The sequence below is a fragment of the Erpetoichthys calabaricus genome, chromosome 1 (genome assembly GCF_900747795.2).
Source record: "Erpetoichthys calabaricus chromosome 1, fErpCal1.3, whole genome shotgun sequence".
Lineage (NCBI taxonomy): Eukaryota > Metazoa > Chordata > Cladistia > Polypteriformes > Polypteridae > Erpetoichthys > Erpetoichthys calabaricus.
Genome location: NC_041394.2, coordinates 320459607 through 320476789, shown reverse-complemented (window position 1 = coordinate 320476789; position 17183 = coordinate 320459607). Strand labels below are relative to the sequence as shown.

Below are 17183 nucleotides of genomic sequence, written 5' to 3'. Positions count from 1 at the left end.
GTCATATCCTCAATTGTGCTGAGGCCCACGATCTCGTCATAGCTAACACCTTCTTTAAGAAAGGGCCAACCCAACAGGCCACTTACATTAGCAGCAGACCACGGACCCAAACAGATTGGGTGATCCACAGAGACCAACAGAAGCGATGGTCATTCTCAAATTTCTGTTTGACCTTGGGTTGCGACCCCATCAGTGCTTCACTAGCTCCGAAAAGATCAAGTGGTGGAAGAGAGTGGAACATAAGAATCAACTAGACACCAGCCTCAGCACCCTCAACATCAACCCTAATCAGCCAAAGACTTTTGGAGCAATCTCACAGATCAAATAAGTGATGCTGCAGAAAATGAAGCCTGGGCACCAATTTATCAACAAGCAAGTCTGGTGGTTAAGTGAGGCAGTCCTGACAATCATCAACAAGAAAGCAACATACAAGGCCTGAATGGAATCACACCAATAAATCCATCATCTATAGAACAAGGCATTAAAGTTGGGGGAGAAACGAGAAGTGGCATCTGCAAAAGGCCCAGCACTATGCTGATTTGCAGACCAAGCACAAAGGAATCAAAAAGATTTACTGCCGTTCAAACATACTACTGCTCAACAAGATGTTGGCCACATCGCAAACCATGATCCCACACACCATTCTGCAATGCTGGAGCGAATACTTTAGTGCAATGTGCTGTGAAGGATTTCCACACCCGCTGATTATAAGTTTTAGAAAAATAAAATCCAGGACCAGTGATGTGAATCAGCATTCATGAAGTTAAATTTGCCATCTGCAAAATGAAGCATGGAAAGGCTACTGGACCTAATGATACTCTGTCGAAGTGAGGAAATTGCATGGATGTCACAGTGTTGAAATCATTGCGGAGTCTGGATGAGGAGCATCAGTGCCAAAATGGAAGGGCAAGGGAGACATCACCTAATGTGCTAACTACAACCCAATCAGCCTGATGTGCCACTGTAATCAGATTAGAAGTTTAATGTCACTATGCTATGTGTAAATATTTTAAATCTGTTTTTCTTTTCTTTCTACATGCACAGCTGAGCCATATTTAGCAAACAGGAGCTCATCATTTAGACCTGCTAGGCAAGCATTAGAAGACGAAAGGGCAACCACAAAATGGGCATGGGCATGAATCCTCTCTTTGCCTTGTTTGGAATGGCATGATTTACCTAAGTAGGGGTCTACACATGGAGAAAGGGTATAAAATCTTGGAACATTGCCCCGACACACCTTGAAGCAGACGAATGGATGGAAGATTCCGTCATCCGATCCTGAAAATCCTTCCAGCGCAGAGACAAAAATGGCAAACTCTACACAAAGTGTCATGCCTTCTTCACCTGTTATGCTGCATAAATCTTCATAAAAGAAAGGCGAGTGAACTAATCTCTCTCTCATTCTTCCTAGGGCACGAAGCAGAAACGGAAGCAGAAGCAGACAATGGCCGACAGTGAGATGAATCGCGTTGCAGTCGTTGTAGAGGAACTTCAGGCACTCGACAAACAGATTCAGAAACTCCTGGCCAGACGAAGATACCTTAGAGGTCTGAAGGCTTGGCTGTTGGATAAACCGTCCTCGCCATCTGTTATCGGCGTAACATCAACCCCGCGCCTCGTAGGAGCGACACCAATGATGACCTCGGCGTATTTCAGCTATGCAGGTGGGGGTTCAAGGCCAGAACACCTCCATCGGCACAGGCAAGCATCGTAACTCAGAACCGGTTCGACCCTCTAAGCGTTCCTAGTTCGCCTTCAGCTCCTGGTGATGTAATAGTGGTAGGTGATTCTATTGTTAGAAACCTCAATATCACATGCCCTAATAGAAAATCTTTTGTTTCTCGTTTTCCCGGTGCTTGTATCCGAGATGTGATGAGACGTGCGCCGGCAATCTACGAGAAGCACGAGAACAGGGCAGTTGGAGCAATTGATTTGCATGCTGGTGTAAACGATATAAGGCACCGACAGTCGGAGATCCTCAAGGCAGACTACACAGCATTAATTAAAGATACAAAGGAGAGGACCCCATTGGCAAAGATCTTCATCTCGGGTCCATTCCCTCTCGTCAGACGATCAAACGAGTACTACAGTCGTCTGCTAGGATTAAACAACTGGCTGCAGGGCTTCAGCAAGAATCAGGACATCGGGTTCATCAACAACTGGGACCTCTTTTGGGAAAGACCGCGTTTTTTCAAGCGAGATGGCCTGCATCCGAACAGTTTCGGCGCCCGGGTCCTCTCCAAAAACATATCTAAGGTAATTCGTTTATCTTGACTATCTATCTTTGCTCTAAACCCCTTCCGAAATGCTACTGCTGTGCTAGGACATGATAGTTGTTTAATAAATGCTTCCATTAAAGTGCACAACATAAATACTGTAATTACCAATCTCGATGCACGTAGAAAATCTAGGCAATATGGCATAAACACCAATAATTTAAATTAAAATTACTAATTTAGATGAACAATGTATTAAAACTATAAAAACAGATTATAGATCAAACAAAATATACACAGAACGGCGCAAATAAAAATAACTTAGTTCCTGTTCCAAATATCAATAAACGCGCACAGTACTCATCTCTGCCCCTCCGAAACATTCAATATGGCACTATTAAATATTAGAGCTTTAACTAACAAGACATTTTTTATCAACGATCTTATTAGTGGTAAAAAAAAAAAAAAAAAATAGATTTTATTGCACTAAGTGAAACGTGGCTTAGCTCAGATGGTGCAGCTGTTTTAATCGAATCTGCGCCTCCGAATTACAGTTTTACTCGTGCAGATCTCCAAGGAAAGAAAGGCGGTGGCTTGGCAAACATTTACTCAAGCCGGTTAAAATGTAAAGATGTCAGTTTTGGTAAATTCAAGTCCTTTGAGTATCTCGCCGTTGTTATCCATGGAGATTCTCGCATTCTAGTATTATCCATGTATAGACCTCCAAAATTCAACGTGTCAATTTTAATTACGAACTATGACACACTCTTAATAGTCGGCGACTTTAAATTTTCATATAGATAATCAGTGTGACCAAAAAGTAAAAGAATTTATGAACCTCCCGGACTCTTGATTTGAGACAGCTCGTTAATCAGCCTACACATAAAGCAGGTCATACGTTAGACTTAGTGATTACTAAAGGACTAAAAGTTGATATAAAACAGGTCATTGATATTGGTCTATCAGACCATTTTCTTCTACTTTTTAACATAGAAATAATGATAGAAAACACATGAGAAGCATATTGTTAAAAAACGCTTCTTTGACTCATCAGCAGCTTTTAAACTTACAAATATTTAAGCAATCAGTCCGTTTATAGTGCCAACTATAATAGCGAGGATAATGTAAATAATAAGGTGGAAAGATTTAATACTAAGGTGAGAGCTGCTGTTGACATAGTTGCACCTGAAAAGACAGTTTTAAAAAAATCTTCTAGCATTGTTATACCATGGAAGACCCAAAGAGTGTCTGATTTAAAGAGAACATGCCGTAGAGCTGAGCGTAAATGGAGGAAGACTAAACTAACTATCAACTATGAAATATTAAAAGTTAAAATAACAGAATACAATAACACAGTCCGTCTTGAAAGGCGCTGCTATTTCTCGAAGATTATAAACAACAATGCTAGTAATTCCAGAGTCTTATTGTCTATGATTGATCATCTGTTAAACCCAAGTAACTCAAAGGAATGCATCCTAAGTACTTCAAGCAAAACCTGTGAGGCTATCGCTGTATTTTTCAATCAAAAAATTAATGATATTAGAAATAACATAGTATATCTCCCAAACACTAAGGATCCTCCTAAACCCCAGTATTCCGTTATAAACAAACTGAACTCTTTCACTAGGATAGATTTACCTGATTTACATAAAAATTTCTCAAATGAAGCCCTCCACCTGCGTCCTTGACCCAATACCAACAAATTTTTTCAAAGAAGTATCGGGCGTGCTAATTGATAATGTTCTTGACATAGTAAATTCATCATTAGATACGGCGGTCTTCCCAGACTGTCTTAAGACTGCTGTAGTTAAACCCCTACTTAAGAAAAATAATCTCGACCCCTCTGCTCTTGAAAATAGACCCATTTCTAACCTGCCTTTCTTAAATAAAATTCTAGAGAAGGCAGTCATCATGCAGTTAAATGAGCACCTCAATAAACATGCTATTCTTGATAAATTTCAGTCAGGTTTTAGAACAAATCACAGCACAGAAACTGCACTCGTTAAAGTAGTAAATGATTTGCGGGTAAATGCAGACAGAGGCCATTTATCTGTTCTCATCCTCTTAGATCTGAGTGCCGCATTTGACACCATCTATATATATAATTCACTAAGGCAAGACAACCAAGGAAAGCACGCCGGAAGGGGGCATGGATTCACTAAGCTGCCGACAAGTAAGACACCCATGGCGCACGCAGGAAGGAGCCACACCCACCAACTCTAAGCCCAATGGATACGACGACAACTCACAGAGCTACGCCCACCAAGTCAGAGGCGATGCCTCCGAAAACATGCCGTCATTTCTGTTTGTCTGTGCCACAGTGTACATACAGCTCTGACCCACGTTGACTTTTCATTAGTCAACCTCAGTGGAACCTTGGTTCACACAGAGGCAGCACCAGAGAGAGACAGAGGCACACACAGGCAGCGCGACACAGTCACACAAACACAGGCAGCGCGACAGAGAGCCGCGCAATCCTTTAAAACTGAGGTTAAAACACAATGAAGCAGTCTTTAAAAACCAATAAACCCTGTGCCTCTTTTTCATTAGCGTCTCACCTGCTTCACCGCCCTGCAACAGTCGAGACGCTCTCTCTGCAGCTGACCTTCTCTGTGCCTGACTCCACTACTGTCAGTCGCCTGATTAAAAATGGTGAACTCCTGCTATGTTACTATCTTGCTTGGCTTTTAAATAAAGTTCGGATTTGTTGAAATGTTCCTTTTTTCCCCCCTGTGCTTAAAACTCATTTTTAAAAAAAGTGTTTATACAACTGCTGCAATGTTACAGAGAGAGAGGGCTCCAGTGCTTCTGAGAGACAGAAGGGGAGGGGGCTCTCGTGCTGCTGAGAGAGGGGGGGGGGGCTTGCGTGCTGCAGAGAGAGAGGGGGGGGGGGGCTTGCGTGCTGCAGAGAGAGAGAGAGGGGGGGGGGCTGGGGAGGCTTGCGTGCTGCAGAGAGAGAGAGAGAGAGAGAGAGAGAGAGAGGGGGGGGGGCTGGGGGGGCTTGCGTGCTGCAGAGAGAGAGAGAAAGAGGGGGGGGGCTCGGGTGCTGCTGAGAGAGAGAGAGAGAGAGAGAGAGAGAGAGAGAGGGGGAGGCTCACCGTGCTGCTGAGAGAGAGAGAGAGAGAGAGAGAGAGAGAGGGGTAGGGGGCTCGCGTGCTGCTGAGAGAGGGAGAGGGGTAGGGGGCTCGCGTGCTGCTGAGAGAGGGAGAGGGGTAGGGGGCTCGCGTGCTGCTGAGAGAGGGAGAGGGGTAGGGGGCTCGCGTGCTGCTGAGAGAGGGAGAGGGGTAGGGGGGGCTGGGGAGGCTCGGGTGCTGCTGAGAGAGAGGTGGGGGGGCTGGGAAGTAACTTTCACCAGCGTGGCCTCCATCGTCACAGACGATCCCGCTTTCAGTCACGGACAATTGTATGTTGCTCTCTCCAGAGGTCCATCTTTTCATTCACTCACACTGGTATCCACAAACCCACCCCATTTGGACAACTGTGTCGTTCAGCAAGTGTTCACCCATCAATACATAATTATGCGGCGTATGTTACGCCGCGGGTTGGCTAGTTGATCATAATATTCTTAAAAATCGCCTTAGTCAGTGGGTGGGCCTCTCTGGCAGTGTCTTAAATTGGTTTGAATCCTACCTGACAGGGAGAAAATTTTGTTAGTTGTGGTAATTACAACTCAAAGACGCATGATATCCTATATGGTGTTCCACAAGGCTCTATCCTGGGTCCGCTGCTCTTCTCAATCCACATGCTTCCATTAGGTCAGATTATCTCAGGGCACAACATGAGCTACCACAGCTATGCTGATAAGACAACTGTATTTATCAATTGCACCTGATGACCCCAAATCTCTTGATTCACTAACACAATGTGACTTGTATTTCAGAATGGATGAATAGTAACTTTCTCAAGTTAAATAAAGAAAACTGAAATCTTAGTGATTGGCAATAATGGATACAATGATGCTATTATAAATAAACTAGAAGCATTAGGATTAAAAGTCAAAACGGAGGTAAAAAGCTTAGGGGTAACTTGACTAATCTAAATTTTAAATCGCATATTAATCAGATCACTAGGACAGCATTTTTTCACTTAAGAAACATAGCAAAAGTTAGACCTCATATCATTGAAAGATGCTGAGAAATTAGTTCATGCGTTTGTTTTCAGTCTAGATTACTGTAAAGCACTTCTCTCAGGACTACCTAAAAAAGACTAATCATTTGCAACTAGTGCAGAACGCAGCTGCTAGAATCCTAACTAGGAAATGAAAATCCGAGCACATCTCTCCAGTTTTGATCTCACTACACTGGTTACCTGTGTCATTCGGGATTGACTTTACAATTTTGCTTATGGTTTATAAAGCCTTAAATAATCTCGCCCCATCCTATATATCGGAATGTCTGACATCTTATATTCCAAATCACAACCTCAGATCCTCAACTGAGCGTCTCCTTAGAATTCCAAGAGCAAAACTTAAAAGAAGTGGTGAGGCGGCCTTCTGCTGTTATGCACCTAAAATCTGGAATAGCCTGCCAGTAGGAATTTGCCAAGCTAATACAGTGGAGCACTTTAAAAAAACTGCTGAAAACACATTACTTTAACATGGCCTTTTCATAACTTCACTGTAATTTAATCCTGATACTCTGTATATCCAATTCATTATAATAACTATTCATGGTGGCTCTAAAATCTGTACTAACCCCTACTTAACAAATAATAATAAATATAATAAAATTGATTAATAACGTATCCATCTATCTATCTACTCTCTCTTCTGTTTCCTTTTCCGGTGTCCTTTTGGTGGTGGCTAATCTAAGTACCATGATATTCCAAAAAAGTAATGGATGGATTAAAAGCAAGAAGTCTGTATGACCATCAGCATCAAGTGACTCCATGAGAACCCTAACTACAAAGAGGACTATTTCATTTATGTTAGGCAGAATGCCCAGAGGGGACTGGGTGGTCTCGTGGCCTGGAAACCCCAACAGATTTTTTTTTTTCCTCCAGCTTTCTGGAGTTTTTTTTTTTTTGTTTTTTTCCGTCCACCCTGGCCATCAGACCTTACTCCTTTTCTATGTTAACTAAAGCTGCCTTATTTTAAATTTCTTATTTGGCCTTTTATTTTTCTTTTCTTCATTATGTAAAGCACTTTGAGCTACTTTTTGCATGATAATATGCTATATAAATAAATGTTATTTTCTCTTATTTCTTACCGCCGTATCACTATGGGAGGAATATCGCCTTTTTACATTATATCTACAGTTTCAGGTTACTTAAAATGCCGCAATTACAAAAGAACTTATTCCAACCAGGGAGCTAATGCCCCCTGCTGGATAGAGCCACAAGATGATATTTGATGGCATCGTTGATATCACCCCAAATCAACACTGTGCTTCATTAGAGGATCCGAGACACTGGACAGAATATCCACCACCTGACTGCTCATGGAGAAACATCAGAAAAAGAATAAGTGCATCCTCTTGGAGTTCCTTGACATGGAAAAGGCCTTTTAATGGGTTCTGCACACAGTCTCATTTGGCACAAAATCCAATCCCAAGGCATCCTAGAAGCCTGTGCGCGCTGGGTCCAACTCCACTACCAAGACACCATAAGCACCGCGCAATGCCCTGTTGAATTCTCACGGACCTTCCTTATCCGAGTTGGTGTCCACCAAGGATCAGCACTGTCGCCTCTCCTATTTATCTTGAGTATGGACACTGTCAATGCCAATATCCATTCCTAACACAAGAATGCTCCTGTACGCTGATGAAGTCTTCCTCTCAAAGGAAACACGCCAAGATTTGGAGAGGCCAGTGCAGCAATGGAAAATCTGGCTTGACAAACAAAATGCAGATAAAAATGAAGACTGAACATGGAATGTGGCCCACAGAAAGGCAGCACCATCACTAATCAATGGCCAGGACCTGATCAAATCCACTAATTACAGGTACCTGTGATCTACGTCAACACTCTCCCCAACCTCCGCACCCATGTTAATACTGCCTAGCTCTGATGGCATCAAGTGACAGGGGTCCTCTGCGATCGTAAGTTACACTGTACATTATGGAAATGCGAATGCTCCATTGGATACTCTGGACTATGATGAGCAGAAAATAATGGGAGTGGCATCAATCATTGAGAAGATGCGAGAGGCACACCAATGATGGTATGGCCATGTGCTCAGAAGTAGCGATGAAAATTTGGTGGCTAGGATGGCCTTGCTTTGAGTACTGAGAAAAGCGCTATATAAATGTAATGAATTAATTATTATTATTATTATTACATCTCAGTTTGGATGGAAGACAACAGTTTGGATAGACAGGTTAAGAAAAGTCGCACAGCACATAAAGTCACCCCCGAGGACACCTTTGATCAGGTCAAGTGGAGAAAGGCAAGCAACCATGCAGACCCTACACCTACATGGTGTAAACACATGGACAAAGAAGACCTTTCTCTGTTGTAGAAGGCAGGTCTACAACCTTTAGACTTATCAGGATAACAAGCAGTCGTATTTAAGAAACAATACAATTTATCTAAAACACAAGGATTATAGAAAATCACTGGATATCTATGTTGGCATATAAGAAAGGCAGACCGACAACAAAGGGAGGCTTGCTCTTTACTTGCTATTCAGAGTTCTTTATCATAATTCTTCAAAATGCGACATCCAATGTTATGTGGAGTTGTAGTTTTGTTGCTCAAGTAAAGGATTCTTCTTGTGTTAGAGTGCACTGTCCCTTTGCTACACGGTCCTTGGCTTGTGGTGTTCTGGGATGAAGCTTTCTCAGCTTGCTTTCTGCTGTTAGGCCTTTCGCTGTTTTTTCTGGAAATTCATAAGTACTACTCTTTCTAGCACAAGATTTTTGATGCTTAAGTTCCCTTCTTGAAGTAATGACTGTTTAACAGTTTCATCTAACTGGCCTACAGCTTCGCCCCAAAAGAGTCACCTGGGAGTTCAATGAGAGTGTGCAGCAAATATTTAGAACTGCCCAGACGGGATGAGTGTAACTAGTTTATGAATAAATGTGGAAATTCATGAATTTTTTTTTTTTTTTTTTTTTTTTTAAGTCGCTTTCACTTACAAAATTAGTGTGTTCTTCTGTCCATATGAGAGGTCATTCCTTAAATTACAGCTTTATTCTTGCTCAAGTCCATGTTGCACCTTCTGGATCAAGAAGGCTGCATAGGGGCCTGTGTCAGTACAAATCTTATTTACACCTTTTGTTAGTTGATGAGATACAGGCAGATCTATATTACTAAACGACACTTTAATTTATGCACGGACGGCAGACGCACCGAGCACATGCGCACTGCAACGCAGATGGCGGACGCACCGATGCGCATGCACCCCAGAGTCAAACCCAGCGGCTTCCCAGAGTCAGTAGGTGGCGCCCAAACACCACAACCTGTAAACTAAACTTGCTCTAATCCACTGTGCCAACAGTCCGTGTCAGCAGAGGCAAAGGACTCACGGCTCCAAATGGAAAGAGCTCAACGATCTGTAATACAACACTGAGCCCGTACTTCCCAGAGTCAGTACGTGGCGTCCAAACACCACAACCTGTAAACTACACTTGCTATAATCCACTGTGCCAGCAGTCAGTGTCGCATATGTGAATCACAACGGTAATTCAGTATTAAATGTAAGTTGGATTATGCTTCCTAACAGTAAACGACATCTACCTAACGACACAGCCACAGAACAACACAGATAAGACCACATGGATACCAACAATACACAGGGTCTCCTACAATGCGCTTCAGACACACCAGAAGCAAAGCCGTCACGGCTCCACAGAGGCAAAGGGGTCACGGCTCCAAATGGAAGGAGCTCAACGATTAGTAATACAAACACGAGCCCATATGGCTATGACCTGTAAACAAGGGACGCACCCTGCCTCCATGATATCACATCCCTCCAAATATCGGAGGGAACAGAAAGTGATTGCCATTCCTAGATTTGTGATTCTTTCGAGAATCGCCGGCTTGCTGGTCCTGGTACAAGCTGGAGTTCCATCACTTGGTTTGAAATGCAACTGGGAGAAGGTACAGCTGGATGTCTGCTAAATCTTCTGCCTTACAGGCCTGGTGCACCAATAAAGCCTAGCAGAAAGGGCATGCCCACTCTGTCCTACAATGCTACCAATGTCGTTCATTGGTGCAAACTGGTCATTTTAGAACTTAAATTATATACATGCCCTGTACCGCTACAGCCAATAGTTTACAGGTTTGAGACAGTTTTTGTAAAACATTTGTGTCAAATAACCCTTCTAACCTTAGTCATTAGGGTTTTATTGACCTAGTTCTGCCAAGAAGTAGTAAACCATCTCATTGCTTCAGAGGAATTTCATACTTGGCCAGTGACAATACTGCCTGCTGTTCAGACACACAATGCTAATAGGTTCATGTGGCTTGATGGCCTTCATGGTTGCAGTAATAAAATAAAGAACTTAATGTTTCATCTTCCTCTCATTATTCAAGAGGAGGTAAAGCTTGGCAAGTGGAAGAATGCTCCCAATAAGCTACATCTAGAAGGAACACTTAAAGCCAAATGAGGATGACATTTTAGACTTCTAAACTAAAACCCTGGCTATTAGCCACTCTAAAGAGAATAAAATGTACCCTTTTCTAGTCATTCAAGCTGCAAAAGACTCATTGGGCTCAAGTGATTTGGACTTGAGTCAGCTCTTCTCTTTCAACAAGTTCACTTCATTTGAGGCTGCTGACACTTCTTTTAACACTTTCACATATTAAAGATGATGCATTCCTCAAATAAAAATGCCTAGGCATCTACATATTTCAGAATGTTGATCACGTTATAGCACACACTGCGCAATTTTTTACTTTTGCAGACTTGTATGCAACCTGCTGATCAAACTACATCAAATAAAGACCAGACTTCATTAATAGTGAAATTACTAAACACACCAAATCATATGTAATACTGAAGAAAGCTATATGGGATACTTTGACTAAACAATGCTACAGAGACGCACAGTATGCAGGATTGGGTGCTTCTGCTTACTAGTGATGGCAACTCTGGCTCTTTTCAAAGCTTCGGCTCTTTTGGATCGGCTCCCTTTAAAGAGCCGGCTCTTACAGCTCCCGAATGGCTCTTCGTTTAGTATCACTTGGATGCTTATTTTAGCCTAATTAAGCAATTATGAATGGTCTGTGTATAAGCAATTTCTTATTCATTGTTTTCAGACATTACGTATTTTTATGCATTTTTTCATTACAATAAATACACAGTTACTATTGTTTAACATTTTAATAAAAGCTTTAAATGAACACCTTAACACAAAACCACATCAAACACAGCAAACAAATTAAATAAAGGCCAAACTCAACAACACTATGACTCTTTGAATAAAAGTTTTTAGGCCAGGTTGGCATTCTGAAATGCCAGATGCCTCAGCTTAGATGGGCTGATGCGATTTCTCCTCTCCGTGATTATTTGTCCTGTTTTTGAGAAAACTCTTTCTGAGGGGACCGATGTAGCGACAATGCAGAGTCTCCCTACCATTACCTTAACCAGGTGTGGGTAGACTGCAGCCTTGGCCTCCCACCAGCTCAGTGGGTCTTCAGATCTTTGGATGAGGGGCTCCTCAAGATAGGACCTCAACTCCAGCATAGCATCAGCTGTGGGATTTCTCCTTGCAGTGTCTCCTGTTGCTCTTTCGTCAAAAAGCCTCCACACAGCAGAAGCTTGTGGTTCCTGTGAACACACCCCTGCTCCAATTTCTTCCTCTTGGACCTTTGATGGAGGAGCAGACAGGCTGCTGGGGTTGCATCTTGCTGCTGCACTTATTCTTTGAAATGCCTCATCCACAGCTCTGTTGTCATTAAATGCTACCTTTTTTCCAGAGCAGTGGTTTCTGAAAGCACAGTGTTGTACTCCATCCTCAGATATAGTTATGGATTAATTATTTGGGACAAAGTTTTTCTGCTAGGGAGAACATACATGGGGCTTAAGGCATGTACAAAAGTTGTAAATCCTCTGTCCTCCACAATGGAAAATGGTTAAAAGTCGCTAGCTATCATTTTAGCCAGCTCCTCATCGACACTTAGTTTGTTTGGCGTCATTTGTTTTGGAATAAATGTGCTTATTTTGGTTTGAACTGAAGACTGTGTTATACCTGCAGTTTTCGGTAAGACGGTGGATGCTGCAGCAGAAGTACTTGGCTCTTTTCCAGGGTCAGTGGATGGCAGGAGAGAGGGCACGCTCTCCTCCAGTTGCACGGATGGGTGGGTGGTTCTTGTACGTCTGTGCAGGTTTGTTGTTGACCCTGCTCTAACGGATAATTTCATATTACAAATTCTGCACTTAGCTTTGCAGTCTCCAATATCACTGAAATGCAGCCAGATGCTGCTTCTTTTTCGGCTTTCACTCATTTCTTCACTTTTCTTTTTTTCTTCACGATGCACTTGCATTTAAATCTGGCTCCTCGTCTGTCACAGCGACAGGTACACAGAGCGACAGTGTTGCTCTGTGTACCTGGCCTGTACCAACTCGCCGTCTTCGAAGCGTCTGCCCCCCTTCCTTCTTTCACATATTGGTACGATCCTAGTCAGATATGTTGTTCGTGAACGAGCTGGCATTATGAGCCAATGTTCTGTGCGCCCATATAAGTCCCGCCCCTGCCAAATAGATTTTCAGCAGAGCTGAGCAGGAGCAGCTGAACCTTCGGCTCTGCTCGACGGGCATCGGCTACTCTCGTTCGCTTCAAATCATCTGCTCTTGGAGCCGGCTCGTTCACGAACGACACATAATTACTGCCTATGAGCAGATACAAAATAGTTATAAAGTAAGCTTTTTATGTAAGTAGGGATAGGTCACGTTAAAATAGACAGTACTGGCAGCACAATTTTTGTATATAAAGACATGAGGTACACGTGTACAGAAACCAGTTGCATCCATTATATATTAATCCTGCTCTGAGAGCAAAATGTAAACTATTATAATCTTAAGGGACTATATACATATGCAGCTGAATGTTGCCCAGACAGTCATTACGTGATGCATAATTGTACAATGATCCCATTAAACTAGGGGTCCCCCAACACCAGTCCTGGAGGTCCTCAGTGGCTGCAAGTTTTATTCTAACCCTTTTCTTAGTTAGTGCACGGTTTTTGCTGCTAATGAACTTTTTTGACTTTGTTCCCCTGAATTTGTTTCTTTCCTTAAATGGCACCTAAACAGAAATGAAATGTGAAGTGAGCGAGCCAACAGAAGACCAAGTCAGTGCCTGAAACTTCAATTTCACTCCAACCATTTGCTTAATTAGGGACAGATTTTTTTTTTTGTTAATTAAACCCAATGTTTAATTCAATGGCTTGTTGATGCTTTCATTAAGCAATAGTTTACATTTCCAAAATTGTTGATTTTCACTTCTATAAGGGCATTGTTAAAAGGTTTTGGTGACCTAAGCAGATCAACATTCCTGATACCTTCATCTTTATTTTCAAATAATGTATGATGGACAAAGTTTGCTGGTCATGTTTTGACTCATTTTGTATGTTATTATTGTTTGGATGCAAAATAAGGAAAAACAAACAATTGAGGGGTCAGAGTCTTCAAAAGTCAATTAAAATGAATTTAAAAGAATTACCAGCAAAAAACAGGTCACTAAGGGTTAAAATGAACACCTGCAGCCAATGAGGCCCTCCAGGACCAGAGTTGGGGACCACTGCATTAGACATTTTGCCATGTTACAGAAAATTTAACAGTAATATTACTGTAATTTCAGGTAAATCACAAATTCAGATTTGCATGTGCATTAAACCAAGATGACAATTTTAGTGTGCCATTTGATTTAAGTAATATAGTATGCCCTATTATGAAGGTGCTGTATGCATTTATATAGAGATGCGAGCAGGTTTTGAAAGCTTTGCCTTCAAGAGTTGGGATTATGTAGTATACAAATTTAAAGTTTACAGAAACTGCGATAAATCAGCTAAGCTAAGTCAACAGGAAGGGGTAGACTGTCCCAAAACAGAAAAATTAAAGGAAGAAGGCTCGCATGTTTTGTAGAGTCCAATATAAATTGTAAAATGCTTAAAGTAACTTCATGTTTTCATGTCAGTTTATTTATACAACAAGGGGTTTGGCAATATCAGCAGACATAAACTCAAAGCAAATCTCACAGGCCAATTTTGACAGCTCGCCTGGGATTATTGCAGTTATTGCCATAGACTTTTGAAAATACAGTTTCATATTAAAGCATAACAAAACCTAATGGCATTTGCTGAACATTACAGCACAACTTTAAACTGCATTTCACATTAAATGGTTTATGCTTTTTTCTTTGTTGCAGCACAATAAAGGATTGTAATTTGAAACAGCTGGCAAGACTTAGAAGTACAATAATAGGATAGGACTTCTACAAGCCCAGTGAGATGCAAACCAGGTAGTGGCAGAGTAGTATAAATCGACAGTGCAACCTACATAAGGTGTGTACACACATACTCAAATCCATCAGCCACGTTTGGGCACACCCAGAAATTATCTTAAGTTTTTTTTTTTTTTTTTTTTAATAAATCATCAACATTATAGCCAAAACATTAGTAGTTTGCTAATGGCCAACTATTTGAAAATACTGAATTTTATTATTCACATAATACCCCATTTTTAACAGCCATTCCTTCAGTGTTCTAATGATTAGCTCAGTTAGCTTATCCTTAATTACTTTAAATGCTAATTCATTAATTGGTTCTAAATTGCAAATGTTTCCCAAATATTCTGTTGACTTGGGATGCAAGGTACTGGCATTCCTAAATCTCAATTGTGGGTTAAAAAAAAAAAAATGGCCAAAATGAAACATTTTTCTCAGTAAACATGTCAGTCTATTTTATTTTTTACAGAATGAATTATTCCATGTGACTGACTGCCAAGAAACTGATTTTATACAAAAGGTGAATAGTATTGTCTTCAGAGAAAAGGGCAAAGGTGATCTTAGAGTCATCTTTTCACTGTTGCAGAGGACACTGGTATTTAGTGTATTTAAAAGGAAGAAGCCAACAGAGGAACTGTAAGGCATTTGGTTTCTCAAACTACCAACTCTAATGTACAGTACTTGTCCACTTGTGTGCATATGGGCCTTCCCCTTCTTTTCCTATTCTGGTTAGATTCAGTTTGCCCTCTTCACTCAAGACAGCAAGACGCCTTTGCAGGAAAATTGCCAGTTTCTTGGCAATCACATGAAAAACTATTTAAATATCTTATTTACATATACAATTTATCTTGCAACCCAATTCAACAGGATAATTTATTTCAGCAGTGCTAATGTAATTACATAGGTTTCTCAAATAACCAATTAGCATTTAAGATTACCAAAGACCACCTAAGGCAGTTCACCACTAGGACACTGAAGGAATGTCTGTTAAAAATTGGGCTTTGCAGTCATACATGAATAATAAATGTAATTTCAAGCAGTAATAGCCATTAGCAACACTAGTGAGGTCTTGGCTGTACTTTTTAAATCAATTTCATCTTTATCAAAAAAGGAATTCACTTCTATCAAAGTATGTATGGACATGCCCAGAAATTGTCATATTATACTGTATATTAAAAAAACCTACGCATCGAGCAATACAGAATTCTGGGACAAAGATGAACTTTGAATATGTATTGCACCTTCCCAATGGAACACCTAGGGTGAGATTTAGGATTCCAGTGCAGTTCAATTTAATTTATTCTTCCATAGCATCCTTTGTTGTGTATAGATTCTTGAGCACTTACATGAATTTATAACATTCATACAACTATTTTACACACTGGTGACAGTTTAGGGTCAATCAGAGTAGGTGTTCAAAAAAGTATTAGTTACAAATTACTAATTATCGGTCTCAAATTGTAACTGGATTACTTTAAAATTTCCTGGTAAAAGTAATCCTAGAACTACTTATATTGTTTTTACCCTTATGATATGCATTTACTTTCAGGTCTCATTTGTCAAACATATCTACAGTAGCTGAATATTTTAAATGAGCACAACAAAGGTTACAAGAAAGTGTTTTGTTTGGCTTTACCAAGCCCCAAATCTGAAAAGAAAAATCTTCACAGCAAAATATTGCAAAAACAAACATTTGAAAACAGACCACTATCGTACCTTATCAAAGAGTGGCTGATAAAGAGCTGCATACTTTCTTTCCAGTTCATGAACTTCTTCATAAAATTTTGCTTCAATCTTTGCACATTTAACTTGAAGGTTTTTCAAGGCATTAACTCTTCGTTTTACAACCTTGGGTAAGCTGAAGAGGGAGATGATGAAAAACTATTTTAAAAACACAACAATGGTCTAAAACACTTGTCTAAAGCACTTTCCCCATAAACCAGAACAGTAACAAATTTTAGAATAGAATTCTCTCTACTACAAAACGGATTAATGTTTGTATTAATTGGTGGTATAGGGCAATATTGGTAAGATCAAATTTCATTTAGTTAATGCTTTAGGACCACAACTTATGCAGTAACTTATATATGCAGTATATAAGCAGGAAACCTAGCATAACCATCCCTTGGTATAATCTTTCACAAAGCCGCCATAATGTACACTAGAAATAAACTGCTTAGCATAAACAAAAATAAAAACGAGCAACACTTAAGTCAAGCAGTCTGCTGGAAATCTAATCTTATTTAATTCGGAATCTCATGGCAGCGTGCACAGACACAGCACCTGAACACCTTTCTTTACAGTGCTCAGTATGTGTATTGCTTTTATTGTTAATGTTAAGATTAGAAGTACAAAACCTAATTATAGCGGTCAGGACCATTTGTGCACAGGATTACAGCATGAAAAAGTTGTTACAAGTGAATTTCTTTACTTGAAAGAAAATGAAAGATTGCCAAGGCATCTGGCTCTCCATGAGTTATCGGTTCCAGCAAGCGATGGTGGCGGAGGAAATACAGGAGACAAAAAAACGTAGATGCCAGGCAGGCCTACTTACCAGAGATACTCTCACAAATCACCA

The 17183-nt window shown here is 40.8% G+C and overlaps 1 protein-coding gene across 4 annotated transcripts in view; it reads right to left on the bottom strand.

Moving 5' to 3' along the window:
* The window catches only part of nap1l1 (nucleosome assembly protein 1-like 1), a 119617-nt gene that overhangs the window by 23487 nt on the left and 78947 nt on the right, over nt 1-17183 (bottom strand). For all 4 annotated transcript variants that reach the window (XM_028818315.2, XM_028818297.2, XM_051919611.1 and 1 more), the window contains exon 5: nt 16322-16463. In XM_028818315.2, the coding sequence (XP_028674148.1) occupies nt 16322-16463 (142 nt within the window). The remainder of the gene's footprint in view (nt 1-16321; nt 16464-17183) is intronic.